Consider the following 20,236-nt stretch of genomic DNA (forward strand, 5'->3'; position numbering starts at 1 on the left):
TATGTTGAATGTGTGCATTCTGGGTGATTAAATGAACTGTAATTGATTAATGTAATTAACTGTTTTGAAGTGGGTAGTAGGCTATAATAATAAAATATTTTTTCTTTCTTTTTTTCCCCCGCATATACAGGGAAGTCGAGATAACATGAGTATTGTACTAGTTTGCTTTTCAAATGCCCCCAAGGTCTCAGCTGAAGCAGTCAGAAAAGATTCAGAGTTGGATAAGTACTTGGAATCACGGGTTGAAGGTAGGAAAGATGCATTTATTTATTTATCTATCTATTTTACTTTAATTTAGAAAGAAGGGAAAAGTATTCTTCCTGGTTTATCAAATAGTTCTTTTAATCTTGGACCAGTGTGTGGAGATTTATTGGCACAGAGAAAACAAATATGTCTGTTATACCACCAAGGAGAAATATAATCCGAAAATAGTTTCTTAAAGCTTTCATTTTATTTTTCTTTCTCTGATTACATTGTTAGTGGTAAGTAAAGAATCCAGTAAAATTTGCTTCAAGTTATGAGCACCAAGTGCTCCAATTCCACTAATTCTTCTCTACCAAGTTAATTATAGGAATTCATTACCATATATTTTTATCATGCTGATAAGAGTGATGAATTGCAGAGTTCATTCTAGTTTTCTTTCTTCATATTTCTAATTCTCTTCTACAGTGAGAAACCTGGCTGCTTCTATGAATCAAATCTTCTGTCACAGCTAACCTTTGTATAGATCCCTTCCTTACTCCATCCACATACATAGGCTTTGAACCCCATTCTAGGTCACATCCCCACCAGTGCTAGGCTTTGCCTACTCTGTGCTCAGGCTTGGATAGCCCATGTTGGACCCTGCTGCTTTCACCACTGTCCTCTGTACCCCCTTTAAGACTCACCTTGCTTACCTGACCAGTGGTGGCACAGCGGATAGGGCGTTGACTTGGGATGCTGAGGTCCCCGGTTCGAAAACCTGAGAGCACAGGGCCTCTGGCTTGAGTGCCAGATCGTCAACATGATACCAAGGTCGCTGTCCTGGCTTGAGCACCCCCCGCCCAAAAGAACGTATGAGAAGCAATCAATGAACAACTAAAGCAATGAAACTACAAGTGATGCTTCTCATCCCTTTCCTTTCTGTCTGTTGATCTCCATCTGTCTTGCGAAAAAAAGAAAAAATGAAAGACATACCTTGCTTGGCCTTACCTGAAGTTTTTTGAGCTAAAAATTCATTATTATGTAGGAATGAGGAAGGGGAGAAGCTTTACCTTTAATACAATTGCTGATAGTGTTTAAATCCGCCATCTTATTTGTTTCTGTATGTTACATCTATTTCTGTTTTCTCCTTTCTTGCCTTTTGGATTAATCAGCATTTTCTGTTCTGAATCATTCCTGCTTTTCCTTATTAGTATTACATTCTTTTAAAAAATTAATTAGTGGTTACTCTGATAATATTAGAGATTATGACAGGATCCCCAACTTAATATTTCATTTTGATTTTATATGTGCTGTTTTTTAGATACAAAAAATTGTCTTTTATGAAGTTATATCAACCTTATTTTTTTTTTTGCCTTGATGTCATTCTTACAAATTTTTTTCCTCAATTCAGGGTTACATATTGACCTGTATTTTCTCAACACTTTTATGACTTGACTTTTTTAAAAATAGTAAATACATTTGAATGATAATGATTATGATGTGATAGGCTGATTGGATTTGACCTATTTTGAATCATATTTTGTATATGGTAGTTGTAGTAATTGGTGAAGGTTTTCAAATGTGTAATTCCCATAGGAAAACTACATTCTTTTGGCTATTAGGTGGGGCAGGTTTCTTTTTTTTCTTGATAGAGAGGGACAGATAGGGACAGACGGGAAGAGAAAGAGAAAAGAAGCACCATTTCTTAGTTGTGGCACCTTAGTTGTTCATTGATTGCTTTCTCATATATACCTTGATGGGGAGAGAAGTTCCAGCAGAGCAGGTGACTGCTTGCTTAAGCCAGCAACCTTGGACTCAAGCCATGACCTTTGGGCTCAAGCCAACGATCATGGGGTCATATCTATGATCCCATGTTCAAAGTGGCAACTTTGTGGTTTCAAACCTGGGTCCTCTGCATCCCAGTTTGATGATCTATCCACTGCGCCACCACCTGGTCAGGCTCAATTTTTAATTTTCCCCCTTCATTGTTTTTATTTTTCTGTAGTTATAATATTAATAAATTTTATGTTATACTTAGTAAAACTAGATCAAAGGTGTTTTTCCATGTAGCTTACTATGTTCATAGGGATACTTTTTAGTGATTATAAAGCATTTTACTAGTGGCTGGCTATACCAAAATTTTTCCTTTACTGTTGGACATTTAATTTGTTCCAGTTTTTTTTTCCTATGGATAATGCAGGAATGAGCATTTATGTGCAAATTTATATTGCCTATTTTTGTTTTCATGTGATAGCCAGGTAATGTTTTCATTTTATATTTTAACATAGGTACTACTAAATAGTATCTCATTTCACTCTGTAGTGAATATTGAATTATCTCATTAATTTAGAAACTTTTTTTTTAATCTACAGAAATTATGGAGAAGTCTGGTGAGGAAGGAATGCCTGATCTTGCCCATGTCATGCGCATCTTGTCTGCAGAAAACATCCCAAATTTGCCTCCTGGAGGAGGTCTTGCTGGCAAGTAAGTTGAACAAAAACTTGTTTGGGGTTTGTTTACAATTAATAATTAATTTGGGGTAAGAAGTACATCAGTTAATCTAAAAGTGCAATGGGTTGATGGTTCTTATACTAGAGAAGAACTCTAAAATTTGATCCAAAGAAATTTTCTTAAAGGAATTATTTACCATATTCTGAGGATGAAGGTCTTTCTTTCATTGGTAATTGAGAGGAAATATATTATATAGGATCAAATTCTGAGTAATATGTAGAAACTGTTCTTGGAAACTGTTTTGTGTGGCAGTTAATTTATGTGTCACATACTCAAGATGAAGTATTATTTTAAATACTTAAAAGCTTATTGTAATTTAATAAAACTAAAGCATAATTTTTTTTAGGCGCAATGTTATTGAAGCTGTTTATAGTAGGCTGAATCCACATAGAGAAAGTGATGGGGTAAGTTTTATTTTATTTCTTAAGCATTTAATTTAATTTTAGAATGTAAAATTACTAGATATGAATATTTCACATATTGAAATGTGTAATAAATTATTACTGCTTTTGATTTTAAGGAGTTAAAGTTTAAGGAAATGTATTAAAATGGTGGTAGAGGTGAAGTTCTATTTTGTACATAGATTTGTTGTTAATGGGTATCAAATACCTTTTTGTTTGAGATATAATTATTTCCTCCCTATATGTCTTCCTTTTCTTCTTCTTCTCCCTTAAATCTTAATTTTGAGGCAAAGTGTGTGCTTTTAAATATCTCAGTTTCTCCTTTAGTAGGTAGACTTCTACCATCAATGGAAGTTAGTGGTAGTGAATGAGTTGTTATTTTAATTACCAGACCTTTCAGTGACTCTGTGTGCCCAGTTGAATACCTGAGAATAATTTCTTCCTAATCTTATTGTTTGTGCGTCTATGTGTTGAACTAAGATAACCATTTTTGCTGTACCATGCTATGCCTCATCCGAGCAAATCTGTCCCTTAACTGTCCACTGCTTCTTGTTAATTCTGTAGTATTTTGTTTTTAGGACTAGTACCAGAAAACAAAACAGTATCTGTCTTTATTTCTTTTTTTTTTTAATTGCCTTAAACATTAAAGTCAATAATACCAATAAGTATTTTTTTATAGGATTTTAAAGTTTTTGGACATCTAAAAATGAATAACTTAATTTTTAACAATGTATGCTTCAAAAATTTAAGAGCCTGACCAGGCGGTGGCACAGTGGATAGAGTGTCGAACTGGGATGCGGAAGACCCAGGTTTGAAACCCCGAGGTCACCAGCTTGAGCGCGGGCTCATCTGGTTTGAGCAAAGCTCACCAGCTTGAGCCCAAGGTCGCTGGCTCAGGCAAGGGGTTACTCGGTCTGCTGAAGGCCCACGGTCAAGGCACATATGAGAAAGCAATCAATGAACAACTAAGGTGTCGCAATGCGCAATGAAAAACTAATGATTGATGCTTCTCATCTCTCTGTTCCTGTCTATTTGTCCCTGTCTATCCCTCTCTCTGACTCTCTGTCTCTGAAAAACAAAACAAAACAAAACAAAAAAATTATGAGAGCCAAACCTAGTCACAAAACTTGTAGAGAAGCAGTAGATTCACCTTTCAAGTCTCCAGCTACTCTGGTAGAAATTATGTAGCATCTCAGTTACATTGTTTTCCAGGATTCATTATTATACAACAGTTTCATAAACTTTTTTTCCTGTTGTGGAAAATTTTCAATTAATACAATTTAGTGAGTTGAATATAAATGATACTATATATAAATAATAGCAGTTTATGTCTTGGGCTAGAGCAGTCATTCTGTGTCTTTTGTGGCAGTTACCTCAAAATACTTAGAATTATATTCAAAGCTGTGAAAAATAACTTGAAAATAAAGATGTCATGTGGTACATTTAGAGAATTCTATATCAGACAATTGGGTATATGATGTTGACATAATTGGGGGTACAGAGTGAAGAGAGTTGTACCTCTAGATTGTAGTTGCTAGATTATAGGTTCCACATAGCACCCACCACCACAGTTAGAGGAAGCCCTCAAAAGTTATTTATTGATGCATTTATTAGCCATATAAATACTTTGTGTACTCATGTATTTGAAATGTAGCATCAATGTGTAATCTTAAAAATTTTATTTCATTATACCTTGCTGAATTTCTTGGTCCCTCAAAATTTGGCTGCTTTTTCTCCAAACAAGATTTTAAAAATGTTTTATAATCCTAAATTTCTGTATACCAAGGATCATTTTAAAACTTTTTTAAAGATAGAAAATACTTACACATATTGTAGCTTTATAGACAGTGGATATAAATAAGCAACAAAACCATAAAACTGCCTGACCAAGTGGTGGCGCAGTGTATAGAGTGTCGAACTGGGACACAGAGGACCTGGGTTCAAAACTCCAAAGTTGCTAGCTTGAGTGCGACTGGTTTGAGCAAGGCTCACCAGCTTGAACTCAAGGTCGCTGGCTTGAGCCAAGGGGTCACTCGGTCTGCTGTAGCCCCCCCCCCCCCCAATCAAGGCACATATGAGAAGGCAATCGAGGAACAAACTAAAGTGCCACAACAAATAATTGATGCTTCTCATCTTTCTTCCTTCCTGTCTGTCCCTGTCTATCCCTCCTCCCTCTCTCACCAAAAAACCCCCCCTAAAAACCATGAAGCTTAAGGGAAATGTTTAGGATATAAAAATTGCCCAAAGTATGACTATTATATGACTGTATAAATTAAGGAGATACAGACTTAATTACCTTTAGTATAAGCTTCCTGTTAATATCAGCAGATCAACCTCTAACAAGTTCACCACTTAGTGAATTGATGTAGGGAGGAGACTACAAAACATAAGACATGGTCCCATCTCTATTCTAAATGCAGTTTGCAATATAGATGTGAACACACAAGTTAAATAATAAAAATGTTTCACATCATTTAGTAAATAATAAAAAGAAATGACAATCTAGAATGTGGTTAATTGCCATGTGACTTGCACAGTGATTGCTGGGAAAATCAGATTTTCAGAGAAAAGGTAGGATTGAAGAATGATTTGATGGCAAAAAGGAAATGAGGTGATAGTTCAAGTAGATGGGGGAGCCAAGATCAAAGTATAAACTATGATTGAAGGATATGACATAATTTTGTGTGGAACAGAGAACTGTGGTAAAAAGAATTTAGGATATCAGAAGTATTTTTGAAGAGACTTGGAGAGAACTTTTTAGATTTTTATATTTTAGATTGATAAGCCAATCTTATGTTTGGAGCATAAGAATGATAGAGAAATATCTGGTATTGTAAACTCTTGGAAACATGCAGTCTTAGGTTAAAGGAGTGTTTTTCAACCTTTCTCATCTCATGGCACACGTAAACTACTAAAATTCTGCAGCACACCAAAAAAAATTTATTTATTTTTTTTTTTTTGCAAATCTGACCCCCCCCCCCCAAAAGGTATAATTTTGATTAATTCACACTGGACAATTATTGGCTGTTGTCACTTTTTTTTTTTTTTTTTTTTTTTTCATTTTTTCATTTTTCTGAAGCTGGAAACGGGGAGAGACAGTCAGACAGACTCCCGCATGCGCCCGACCGGGATCCACCCGGCACGCCCACCAGGGGCCATGCTCTGCCCACCAGGGGGCGATGCTCTGCCCATCCTGGGCGTCGCCATATTGCGACCAGAGCCACTCTAGCGCCTGAGGCAGAGGCCACAGAGCCATCCCCAGCGCCCGGGCCATCTCTGCTCCAATGGAGCCTTAGCTGCGGGAGGGGAAGAGAGAGACAGAGAGGAAAGCGCGGCGGAGGGGTGGAGAAGCAAATGGGCGCTTCTCCTGTGTGCCCTGGCCGGGAATCAAACCCGGGTCCTCCGCACGCTAGGTGGCTGTTGTCACTTTTTTATTTGACTGTCAAAGGGAAAAGAGGTCAGTGCCCCTGACTAAATATCAGGTCTTGCGTGCTTTAAAAATTCTTGCAGCACACCAGTGTGCATGCCATGGCACACAGGTTGAAAATCACAGGTTAGAGAGATACTGGATGTTAAGTAGTTGTAAAATATTGTAGAGATCAGATGATAAGTATAATGTCATTATTAGTAGATAGATATTTGGATTAGAGAGTTCCTTCTTTATTATAAAATTAACTTGCAGCCCAGAATCTTACTTTACTTTATCCTTTCAGAATAATCATGACCTTAGAAGAGTGTTGAACCATAATCACAAGGAGCAGAAATGCACTGAAAAATACAAAATAAGCAGAAAAATAGATGTTTTATTAAGGTATTAGCTCCTGACCTACTATAGAAGTGAAATGGGCATGGACATGGTCCATAAATGCTTCCCATCTTAATTACATCTGTGCCATGTGGAGGATGTTACCAGGAAGTAGAGTGTGTCAGGAACCAGGAGTTAACTTGGAGATGGGAAAAACTAAAGTGTGTCAGAAATTCAAAGGAGATGACAGTTGGGAGGTATTCTAAAAATAAACCTTTTTTAAATACCAAAGATAACTTGAAAAAAGAATGCTAGTCAGAGTGAATCAGATTCATTTAGATTCCTAAAATTTTTACTTTATTATCTATCAGAGGTGATAATTGCTGTGCTGTAAATGTTTATAAGGAGTCATTCATTTTTCTTATATTAAAAACTTTTGGTTAATATTTCAGAAAGCTGAGTTGAATGTAAATAAGAAATTAAATAATTAAAAACATTCAGAAAGTTCACTTTTTAGGTTAATCTTATTTATTTACTAAATTTGTTTCTTAGTTCAGCTTTTTGGAACACATGCAATCAAATTCATATTTGCCCAATGTCGATATTTTGATTTTTATAAATCAAAATCTGTGGAAAAGAATCTAGGAGGAATTCTTAATCAAGGATTTTATGATTCTCCCTAAAGTTTTTGCAAGTATATCTTTAATGATGACTATATCTGTGATTTTCATGAGTCCCTGCCTGAGAGGAGTCTGTGACCCTGAAAGAACAATCACCTATAGCAGTGGTCCCCAACCCCCCGGGCCGCAGACTGGTACCGGTCCGTGGGCCATTTGGTACCGGTCCGCAGAGAAAGAATAAATAACTTACATTATTTCCGTTTTAAGTCTGAACGATGTTTTATTTTTTAAAAATGACCAGATTCCCTCTGTTACATCCGTCTAAGACTCATTCTTGACACTTGTCTCAAAAGTTCGACAGTTATATTTAAAAATACTGTAGTTTTTACGCCAGTCGCATAATTTTATTTTGTGCATTTATCCATCCCACCCTAAAGGCTGGTCCGTGGCCCCAAAAAGGTTGGGGACCACTGACCTATAGGACTAAAGTGAGTCAGGCTGCATTTTGGCTATGAGTTGTTCTTATTTCAGGCTGAGCTCTGAGATCCCCCTCCTTTTCTTCTAAAATGCTAGTTTGTGTTTTATAACTAGAAAATAAATTCTATGAGAATTAGGATCTCATCTGATTTATTTATGACTGTAGTCCTAGCACCTACAGACAACAAATGTGAGGGCTCAAAAAATACTTGTTAAATAAGAAGGATTTGTATTAATTCCTGTAGGAATTTTCTAAAACTACTCTTAAGTCATATATTTTAAGATACTTGAGATTGCTAATTGGTATGAAAGTATATTTTCAGAGCTTTTTATTTCCATGCAAAAATCTTTCAAAGAAGACTTACAATGCTTTGAATTAGTTTACCACAGATCAAATAGCTATTTAAGTTGATAATTTTCTAAGAATAAGGTGGGAACTTGTATTTACGCAACTCTATTGTGCCAAACCATATGCATATATACATATATGTGAGATATAGTAATCTAAACACCCTTCTCATATAGGTAACACTAAGAAGTAGCTTGCCTAAGTTGCCAAGCTAAATAAATCATGCAACCAGGTTTGAATCTAACTCTGAAAACTGTTCTCTTTACACCTTTCATGCTGTCTCTAAGCTATTTTGAAATATGTGTCTGTACCCCCACCTCTCTGAATCATCCAAGACAAATCATTTTCCATTCTTTTGTGAATCTCATGTGTAATAATCATAAGATACTGTTTTTGATGAAGAATATTTTATAAAGTTGTTGAAAGTAAGCAGTCAAGCCCTGCTCATTAAACCATTATTTTTCATTTAAATACACGTTTTTATTTATGCTGATCCAAAACCTTTTTAAGGCGTGGTTTTTTGAGAAGGAGAGGAATGACAGGAGAGAAGCCCCAGGGAATCTTCATATTCTGTTTTGCATTGTCTTATATGCAATATTATTTTTATTTTATTTAAAATATGTCAGTTACTGCCCTGGCCAGATAGCTTGGTTGGTTAGAACATCGTCCCAAAGCACAGAGGTTGCAGGTTCAATTCCTGGTCAGAGCACATGCAGGGAACAGATCGATGTTCTTGTTTCTCTCTCTCTCTCTCTCTCTCTCTCCCCCCCTCTCCCCCTCTCTCCCTCCCTCCCTCCTTCTCTCACTAAAATCAATAAAAATTTAAAAATAAATGAAAATAGATCAGTTACAATAAAGATAGCTGCTTGTTGCATTTTCACATTACAGTTAATTGCACCTGTACACAAATATGAGCTCTGTCACTTATTAATATTGTCACCCTGACAAATAGCTTGAATCTCTCTGAGCCTTAGTTTCTCCACTTGCAAAAATTAGGGTTGCAGTGCCTATTACTTAGGGTACAGTGAAGATTAAATGAAATTATGTATATGTTTTTAGCACAAACATTAGTTTTCCTTCCCTAGGTGGTAGGGAATACAAAAAGTAATACAGAATTATCTTTAATTCACTGAGTTTATAGTCTAATAGACTGTGAACAGAGATGCAAGGTGAATTAGTGGCTATAATTGATGTGTATACATGATAAGCTATGTATGTATGAATTCAGGTAAAGAAAGTACAGCTATGTAATAGGTTCCTTTTCTGAAATTAATGAAACTCCATGAGAGGGTTATATAACAGTATTTGAAAACTCAGATGAAATGTCTGGGGAGCTAAGGGTTTCACTCATCCATTATCTATCCAGTACAATAGGGAAATGTAATGTTCTGTAAGATAAATTGACTTTTAAATGTGGTCATAGCTCAGGGTCTTTTCAATTCAGTGGTTCTGTGATACCAGTCATTATAAATTCATCCCTACTTAATTTACATTTGGTTTTAATGTATTTTTTTCAAAGCAACTACTTTTTCCCCACTATTGCTGTTATGACCGTTCACAGTACAGATGATTACTGTAATAATAAAGGTGTCAGGTGGAGAGTGAGAGGCACTTATCTTTTGAACCCACCAAAATTGAAACAAAACCAGTGTAATAACCTTTGATCTGATAGGTTCAAGTTAAGTAGAGTTATATTTTTTAGTTTGTTTATGGTCCTCAACCTTAGCTGTATATATCAGAATCATCTATCAGGCTTAAAAAAAAAAAAAAATTACCCCACCCTGGCTGATTGCTCAATTGGTTGGAGCATTGTCCCAAAGTGCAGAGGTTACTGGTTTGATCCCTGGCCAGGGCACATACAAAAACAAATTGTTGTCCCCCCCCCTTCCTCTCTTGATGAAAATTAATTTAAAAAATATCACCCCATCCTACTGAATTTGGATCATGGGATGGAATTTTGGTGTCTGTATAATTTTTAAAAGTGCCATAGATGATCCTGGTGTGAAAACCAGGTTTGATAATCACTTTCTCTATGTGTAAGTCAACTGCCCAATGGAAGCAGATTTACAGAAGGGAAGGTAAAGATGAAAAATCTTTTTTTTTTTTTTTTAAATTCATTGAGAAGAGAGACTCCCGCATGCACCCTGACAGGGATCCACCCAGCAAGCCCACAAGGGGGGGGGGGGGATGCTCTGTTGCTCAGCAGCTGAGCTCTTCTTAGCATCTGAGGTGGAGGCCATGGAACCAACCTCAGCACCTAAGGCCAACTCGCTCCAATTGAGCCATGGCTGTAGGAGGGGGAAGAAAGAGAGAGAAGCAAGATGAGGAGAGGTGGAGAAGCAGATGGGTACTTCTCCTGTGTGCCCTGACTGGGAATCGAACCCAGGACATCCACATGCTGGGCTGATACTCTACCATTGAGCCAACTGGCTAAGGCAAAAAAATCTTAACAGAGAGTACATTTTAGTATGTTTTCTTTGCACAATAAACTTTACATATTAAAAAATAAGTTATTTTGACATTTAATGTGGTTGATGTTGAAAATTAGAGAATTCAAAGAAAACAAAGCATCTGTAACTTTATTACTCGTTATTATTAGTTGTACAGAGCTGGGCAAAAGTATATAGATTTGAATTCAACTACTTCCGGAGGCCATGGGGCCATCCAAGAAGGTCACTGAAATTCAGGTTTGTTTACTGGTGTTCAAAGACTACAGGAACGTATGAATAATGAAGGCTGGCTATTGGAGCACTTAAGAGTTTGCACCTAAGTGCATTGTGCCTTTGTGACATTTTTTGAGTTAATAAGCTGTTGTAATAATCATAACCTACATAGAATTTTTTTTCTTTTTCTTTTTCATTAAGTAGAGGCAGGGAGGCAGAGACAGACTGCTACTTATGCCCCAACCAGGATCCACCTGGCAACCCCCCTACCAGACATATTCTGCTTGTCTGGGCTGCTGCTCAGTTGCTCAGCAACCAAGCTATTTCAGCACCTGAGGCAAGGCCATGGAATTATTCTCAGCTCCTGAGGCAAACTTTGCTCGAACAATTTGAGCCATGGTTGGGGGGGGGGGGCAGTTGGTTACTTCTCCTGTGTGTCCTGAACAGGAATCAAACCTGGGACTTCCACACGCCAGGCCGATGTTCCACTGCTGAGCCAAATGGCCAGGGGTCTTTTTCCATATGAACAATTATAAGCCTACTTTTGCCCACTCCTGTATATTGCTGTATTTCTTTTCCATCTAGAGAGTTTCTATATAATATCCTAAAATGAACAGGTGCACAATAAAACATGTGATACACAATTATCATCTCTCGATTTTTGTCACAAGAACACTTTTTTTTTTTTTTTTTTTTTGTATTTTACTGAAGCTGGAAATGGGGAGAGACAGTCAGACTCCCGCATGCACCCGACCGGGATCCACCCGGCACACCCACCAGGGGGCGATGCTCTGCCCCTCTGGGGCGTCGCTCTGCCACGACCAGAGCCACTCCAGTGCCTGGGACAGAGGCCAAGGAGCCATCGCCAGCGCCCAGGCCATCTTTGCTCCAATGGAGCCTCGGCTGCGGGAGGGGAAGAGAGAGAGAGGTAGGAGAGGGGGAGGGGTGGAGAAGCAGATGGGCGGGACTTCTGCACGCCAGGCCGACGCTCTACCACTGAGCCAACCGGCCAGGGCCACAAAGGCACTTTTTTTAAAAAGCATTCAAGTACTCTCATTTTTCTAATAAACACTGTTCTTTATTGTGTAGATATTAGTATATCTTTGTTATAGAATTATAGAGTAACAGTTCCAGAGATGTTTAAGAATTTGTGTTTGATCAGTTGTAAACATTTTACTATATTTACTTTCTCTCTTTGTGTGTGTGCATATATACACTGCTTGTTTCTTTTTTTGACTGAACCTTTGACAGCAAATTGCAGACATCATATATTTTAACTCTTAATTATTTTGGTATGTACCTCTTAGGAATGAGGACTTTTATTTTTTGCATAAGCGTAATGTTATACCTAAGAAAATTAATAATAAATTTAATATAATTTAATATCAAGTCCAAATGTTCCCAGTTGTCTCTAGAATGACAATTATAATTGTTATTTTGAATCATGGTTCTAATCAGGTTATTAAGTTACCATTCAAGCATATTAAGCAAATATTTAATCAAGCCCCCACTTTTTCCCCCTTTGACACTGAATATGAAGAATCTAAGCCAGCTTTTTATAGGGTGTCCTACATTCAGAATCATGATTATTTCTTTGTGATGTCCTTTAACTTTATCCTCTATTCCCTATTTTCTGTAAACTAGGAACTAGCTTTATTAGATATATATATATATTAAACATTTTTGGCAAGAACACATGACATGGCTCTGTATTCCCTAATTCTTCACATTAGTGGGTATATAATGTAAGATTGTCTGGCTTTTACTCTTTCTGCTTAACTGTGCTCAGTTTGGATGTTTAGAGCTTATTCTGCTAACAAGATTAAGTAGCTACTGTTGTAGAAACCTGTAAGTTTCCCAAAATTTAATGAAATATAAAAGGAATGAGGAGTTTGCTATCATACCTTATGTTTTAAATAATTTGTCTATTTTTACAGATGTCTTATTAAACTCTTTAGAGACAAAAATGTAAATAAAAATTTTATCCATGAACACTTACTTTAATATTTCCCAAAAATCTAGTTTGTTTTTATAGTTTAATATTTTGTATCTCCTACCTATCATTTAGCAGAAATGATGGAGAAACTAATGTTCTAATGGCCTGTTTTTCTGTCCTTTCATATTGTTTTACACACTAATTTTCTTTTATACTAAATCATTATAGCCAATTAATGTGTTTTTAAGTAAGTTAGTTTCAGGAAATGCTTATGTTGCTGTTGAATTCTATCTAATAGCAGAATAAACTTCAGGTTAAACTTCAAATTACATGTGAAATAAGACGGAAGCTAGTTCATGGTAATTTGCTAAAAATAATGAGATATTTTGATTGGGAATATTTATTATTTGATACAAGTAGGACTTGAAACTTATTTCATGAAATGTTTTTATGCTTAGACTATATTACTAATGGTAGAAAAATGAGTGTTTTGCTGTGATATGTTATGAAATACATGTGATATCCTAGTTTGTCTACTGACACTGGGGTCTTAAATCTTAAAAAAAGGCCTCCGATGAAGCAGAGGAAAGTGGATCACAGGGGAAATTGGTGGAAGCTCTCAGGCAAATGAGAATTAATCATAGGGGAAACTACCGACAACTTCTGGAGGAGATGCTGACTAGTTACAGGCTAGCTAAAGTAGAGGGAGAAGAAAGCCCTGCTGAACCAGCTGCTACAGCTCCTTCTTCGAACAGTGATGCTGGAAACCCAGTGACAATGCAGGAAAGCCATACTGAATCAAAAAGTGATCTTGCTGACTTAGACAGCTGTAATGAAGATGCAGGGGCAAACATGGGTGGTGGAAAAGTATGATTTGACTTTGTGGTGATACTTTTGTGATCTTTGATTTGATGGTTTTTACTTAGAAAGTATAATGTATGCATTTATATAACGGTTTTGTTATTTGAATCTTGGTAAACTAGTTTTATTATATTCATATAGCCTTGTTTTTTAAGAAGGCTTTTGCATACACCTTTATCAGATAGTTTAAAATTGACTATTTATAGTATTTTGAATTTAATAAAATTATATGTCATTTCCTATTGTATGCCATAAATGAGGCTACCAGTTATTAAAGTCAGTAGTTAAATTCATACTAGATATGATTAAAGATTACTGATTAGCAAGATTATCCTATATTGTGGAAAACCCTGTTAATGTAGAATTATACTGCTTCACATTATTTTACTTATTATTATAACATAGTTAGCTTTGTAATAAATTTGTGTTTTCTTTAATAATTTTAGTTCTTCAAAGAATGGCAGATGCTGGCCTGTAATTTTTTTCCCAAGAATGATAATTTGTGTGTTCTTTGACTTGTTTATATTTTATATCTCTGTGGTTTTATTTTTAGAAATTCTGAACTATTGGATGTGTGATTATTTTTTCTCTCTCTGTATTCTTTATAAAAAATAATTTTTGAAAAACCTGTGTATTATTCATATAGCATTGGTTTGTAATTCTGTATAGCCTAACTACATACATCAAAATGTATGTCAACCAAGTGTTCAGAATGAAATAAGTGTTTAAGTCCAAATAAAGCATGTGATGTGGAATAATCTATGCATGTTGTACTTATTTTTAAATTTTTTTTAAACAAGTTTGGTACATTGGAAAAATATCAATTAGAAATTTGTTTGTAATTATGTAAAATTTAGAAAACTATGGCTTAGCGTTTTTCATTAACTAAAAGGAAAAAAATTTGAGAAGTCTTGCTTTAAGAAAATCTAGTCTGTTTGTTATTCCCTTTTTGTGGTTCAAAATATTAACCTTTGGGCAGAATGGACACACATAGACATGTCAGAAAATTACCATGAAGAGCATTTTAAAGATCACAAGACTATCAACTTAGCTATAAGTGTTCATAAGATATTAATAGATGCAAGAATTATGGGGTATTTTAAAGAGTGGCAGTTATATGAGTTTTGTTTTTGTCACGTGGGGAACTATTGCTTAAAAACAATTATTTTGTGAATGTAGATTATTAACTTTTCTTCTTCTTGTTTATATTTATCATGTGTCTGAAGTTGCTTAAGGTACCATAAGTTGAAACTTTGGAATCTTCGGAGGTAGCTGATGTTTTGATCTATTTTGCCAATGTCGGAATACTTTTAAGTGGTTTAAAAGGAAGGCATTTGGTGGAGAGGGGAGAAAAAAAACAACCAGTTATCTATCTATATTAGATAGATCCATGTGTATACACACAATGTACGGTACACACAACTCTCTGTAAAAGTACCTTTTCAAACAAAGAAAGGAAGGTAATTTGTTCATCTAATTTTGTTTTCTTTTGAAATTCAGTCCAACCTGGAAGTGCTGTAGGTGAATAATAATATTCTTCCTTTTCTCTTCCTGTAGGGTGCTGGAGATCTAGAAGACCCATGGTAGCCTTATAAACTTCTAAAATGCTTTTGATTCTGAAAATTGGGGGAAAAACTTTTAATCACAATTTTCTTCAGTACATGGGAAAAATATTCTTGTGGATTCCCAACGTTTTGTGATATGAGCAGAAAATCCTTAGCATTTCCCATCATTTGTTCATATTTGTGTTTTCTGATAATTGCCACTTGTAGCATTGCCTGTATACTACAGTATTTTTGCCAACCTCAGGCATTCTGGTTACATCTGTATTGAACTTTTGGCCCTAGAAACCAATGGAGTTATTTCACCACAAATAACAATGTGCCTGAGGTGCATGGGAATATAGTTAGCTGTACTCTGAAGATAAATTATGGTTTTTTTTAAACAGGACACAAAACATAAGCATGTAAGAGTAAAGAATTGTATGAAATGTTCTTTTTCTGAATTCACCAAGTTGAAAGCCTTTTGCAGCTTTTGTGGCTTAAAATTTCATTTGAGCAATTTACTATAGGGTATATATTTATTATTAATTGTTATTTAATTTTTTTTCCAATTTTACCTGTATTACCAACTGGGTTCTCCAATAATGTCCAAATTGTAATGTTGCCTGCTTCAAGATTAGTGTATTTGGCAATAGTAATATAAACCCTTCCAAAATTTATGCATGTATCTACTACATCCTTCAACTCAGTAGAAAATCTTTGAAACCAAATGGATTAATTTATGGCTATTTATAATTTGCTTTGACATCTCACTGCTGCAAATTTTTTAAATGAAGAGATTTGCCTTTATAATGTAAATTGTGAGTTTTGTTTTACATGTGGGTTTCTATAGTTTTAATTTTTCAGCTTTTAAAATACAAGTTTTGTGTAATTTGGTATAATTTTAAATTGTTACATTATTTTAAAAGCTCAGATTATCACATTTAAATGACTATAAATACATTTAAAATTATCTATTTTAGATCTAAGGAAATATTACAGAGATATTTTCATGGGTTCAGTAACCTTTCATTTTATAACATTGGGCACGGTACAGAGTGGCTGTCACATAAGGTACTTGAAGATTATTAGTTTAATTCTATTTTTACAATAACCTTGAATTTTTTTTGAGTTTTGCATGTATCCAATTAATGGTGAACATGAAGAGTGAAATATTTATCTAAAAGCTATTGGGGTATGAGAAGCAATGAATGTATCCATTTGTACCTGGTTTACATGTTGTGGATGCTTTGTAAACATTTTCCTGTATGTTTAAATTGTGTTTCAGCAGGATGTTAATTGCCCTTGTGTATAGTTAAAATGAGTCATCATCTGGTCTTGTGTGAAATGGAATTCATGGTATTTTCTGTAACATTTTCCTGAAGCTGTTTCTGGAGAGCCACACATATGAATACAGACAGCTTCCTGGATCATTTGATTTATTGTGTACCTGATTTTTGGTCTAAAAGGAATTATTGCCACAATATATTTTTATTTATTCTTTAGATTTTAGCTTTGTAAGTTAAAGTGCTTTACATGATGTTAAAAGCTATTTGTTTCTTTACTGGGTTGGGGGGAGGGTGTTAAAAAGGAATGAAGAATGCAAAATGGTTTATTGTTCAACTGTCCACTCTGATCCAATCCTGTACCGTACGTAGTACCTTTCCAGTATGATATTGTGATGTTTCATACAGTGCAGTGAACATAACCAACTTGTTACCTAAATAAAGAATTGATAAAAACAGTGTGACATACTATTTGGTATAATTAAAAAAATAAGTTCAGTTTTGAATGTTAAACATTTTATATAGTTAGAATATTGTGAAATGTTTCATACAGATATGTAGATCAGTTATAATTCCAGGGAAGAATTAACCAAACTATATAGGACAATATTACTTAAACCTTTCTCCCCTCCCAAAACATTTTTTATATCATTTAAAATTTTTTTTCTCTGGACGTTTGTTGGCCCTTGAAACACAAAGTGTGAGTTAGCAAAAGAAAACCTCATTCAGTATTGACTAATATGAATAGTCCAGCTGTTCACAAATATTTTGGTCTCAGGACCCATTTATATTCCTTTTTTTTTTTTTTTTTAAGAGACAGAGGGACAGGCAGGGAATGAGAGAAATGAGAAGCATCAATTCCTTGCTGTAGCACTTTAGTTGTTCATTGATTGCTTTTTCATATGTGCCTTGACCAGAGGACTTCAGCAGAACGAGTGACCCCTTGTTCAAACCTGTGAGCCCGCGCTCAAGCCAGCAACCTTGGGACTCAATCCTGGGTCCTCAGCATTCCAGTCTGACGCTTGACCACTGCACCACCTGGTTAGGCATATATTTTTAAAGGCTGAAGCTCCCAGAAAACTTTTGCTTTTGTGGGTATGTTTATTGATATTTATGGTATTAAAGAAGAAAACCATTACCTGTTAACATAAATAGCATTGTTTCACAAAAAAAATACTTTCCAAAACTAAAGAGCACTGGCTTTTGTTTTATAAATCATCTGGATTCTTTTATCTGCCTCTGCATTCAGTTGGTTGCAGTGTTGTGCTTTGAAGTATATGAAGAAGTCTGGCCTCACAAATATATGTATTTGGAAGAATATTTCAGTAGCTTTAGATAATTGTGGATATTCCTCTGATACATTATCAAAATTCGGAACTGGTAGTTTCTTGAAGGTTAGTTGCAATTGTGAAATCTGAGATTATTCAACTTTGTACTCTGTTACCTTAAAATCCATTTGCTCTGTCTTGCAGTTTGAATGGATTGTCTACTTTTTGCATGATTCATTAACATTCATTTGTCATTTGGAAAATACTGGTTCATTGAATTATATAGTTCTTATGCAGTGATTGAATTTTTTGTTTAATATAACTGGTCTTATCCAAAAAATCTTAAGTGTGGGGAAGCTGCCACACGGTGATGGCTACAAATTTTTCAAAATTCTATTTTCATTTGAAAGATGAAATTTTATTATTGGCAAGAAGTATTGTCAATGGTTTTCAGGTGACAGGCTGACTTTATTCATTTTAGCATAAATGATGAATAACCATGGTTTGTCAATCATTCTTTCAAGTGAAAATTGTGTTCCATGAAAACTGGTTAGTTCAGCTCACATCTTGAATTATAACATGAAACAGCCATTACATCTCAGCATGCGATAGAACCAGTACTCTCCATTTTATAGAGGTTATCTAAAAGATGTGTATTCAAGGATAGAGTTATAATTAATTTTTAGTGCTTAATCAAGACATTGTTAACTGAAACTGGCTTGTTTCTCCCTTATTTGAGTGCAGCAGTGAAGAGAGAATAACGACTCACTTGTTTGGAGCTGCGGTCTCACTTGTGCTCAGGTGTCTGCAGTTTTACCCACCATTTCTTTTGCCCAATCAGTGCGAATGTCAATGCTTTCCAAAAAGAATAAGTACTAGTATTAAGAAAATAGCTTTGATTTCATAGACCTTCTTTAAAGGTTCTGTGGGACCCCCGACTTCGAGAATTGCTGCCCTCATCCTGTTGGGGACAATGTTCATTTATTCTAAACGTCACAGTGTAACAGTAAATGAATGTTATTAAGACATAAAGGTATGACAAAATTTACTTGGGGGGGGAGGGGCTATATCATTACTATTACACTGAAACTTAGAAAGCAAAGTAAAGAAGGTTGAATCTTTAGTATTGTACTTTTACTCCCAGAATGTTCCTCTGATGGGTTTCAACTTGGAAAACTCATGATTTAAGGTCGTATTTTTTTACTGAATTTTTAAATCCATATTTTAAATAAAATAATTTTACTGTGGCTGAGATAATGCACCAGGTTGGCCAAATAAAAACAGGACTTTTTAAATGACAAATGGATCAAGACTTTATGATGAAGGGGTTTGTTTGTGTTTGTAGTTTTTGTTTTGATTAAGGTTTTCAGTTTTCTGAACATTGAACAAGGTGAGGAAGAGTTTTGTAGGTGTTTTAATGAAAAGCACTTAAAATTTCTGTCATTTGTTGGTTTTTTGTCCAATAATGAGGCTTGGTCGTTGCAACATTTACTTAAGATATTACTTAAGATTTAATTGTGTTTGGATAGTCACTGCAACTTTCATTTCAGCTTGTCAGTTTTATTTTCAGATGTGTGGGATTCAGTTAGGTTTTGGTGTCTTCATGGTGCTGTCAGGCTCTCTCCAACAAGCTAATTAGGCACTTAGTCCTCATAAGAAACAACAGCAAAATTTAAAACTTAAGGTGAAGATTGCCAATATAAAAATAAAACATTAACCTACCTATCTTTTAAAAAGCTCATTTTCTATGGGCTTTATTATCTAATGTAGCGAGTACTGAAATGTCAACTTTCATATTTTTGAGTTTTTAAGATTATATTGATTTTACAGAGAAGGGATGGGGAGCAAGAAGTATCAACTCATAGTTGCTTCAGTTTAGTTGTTCATTGATTGCTTGTCATATGTGCCTTGACCGGGCAAGCCCAGGGTTTCAACCAGCGACCTCAGCCTTCCAGGTTGGTGCTTTATCCACTGTGCCACCACAGGCCAGGCTTGGTTTATTTTTAAATTAACATCTCATTTTGAAGGATAAATGAAGAATCTAAGCAACAAATGCTTCCAAGTCTCTTAACATTTAGTTTATTAATGTAAGTAGTACAGGTTATATCCAGGAGTCAATTTCTTAATGCTAAATATAGAAATACTTTGAGAGTTGTACTGTCATTTATAAAAATTATAATAAATTGATTTTTCTACATGAAAATGATGATGCTGTCATACCCCTGAATTCCTTTTCTGTAGCCAGCTTAAATGGCTTTTCATAATGAGAAATAGTGTTAGTTGAGGAGAAATGTTTTTATAATATTAGCCTAATGTGTAAGCCAGAAAGTAGAATGTCATTAATTTATATTCCAAACTCTAAGGTACCTGAAATATTTGGTAGAATGAGATTGTA

The 20,236-nt window shown here is 35.2% G+C and overlaps 1 protein-coding gene across 4 annotated transcripts in view; it reads left to right on the forward strand.

Moving 5' to 3' along the window:
- PPM1B (protein phosphatase, Mg2+/Mn2+ dependent 1B) overlaps window positions 1–20,236 on the forward strand; it is a 70,642-nt gene that overhangs the window by 41,153 nt on the left and 9,253 nt on the right. Inside the window, exons 3-6 of one of the 4 annotated variants that reach the window (XM_066267028.1) lie at window positions 131–248; window positions 2,556–2,667; window positions 3,041–3,098; window positions 11,661–12,029. In XM_066267028.1, coding sequence (XP_066123125.1) covers window positions 131–248; window positions 2,556–2,667; window positions 3,041–3,098; window positions 11,661–12,014 — 642 coding nt within the window. In that variant the 3' untranslated portion in view covers window positions 12,015–12,029. Of the gene's footprint in view, window positions 1–130; window positions 249–2,555; window positions 2,668–3,040; window positions 3,099–11,660; window positions 12,030–13,452; window positions 20,033–20,236 lie in introns of those variants that run through there. The other 3 variants (XM_066267032.1, XM_066267029.1, XM_066267031.1) reach the window with 3 other exon arrangements.

This window comes from Saccopteryx bilineata, chromosome 3 (assembly GCF_036850765.1).
Source record: "Saccopteryx bilineata isolate mSacBil1 chromosome 3, mSacBil1_pri_phased_curated, whole genome shotgun sequence".
Classification (NCBI taxonomy): Eukaryota; Metazoa; Chordata; class Mammalia; order Chiroptera; family Emballonuridae; genus Saccopteryx; species Saccopteryx bilineata.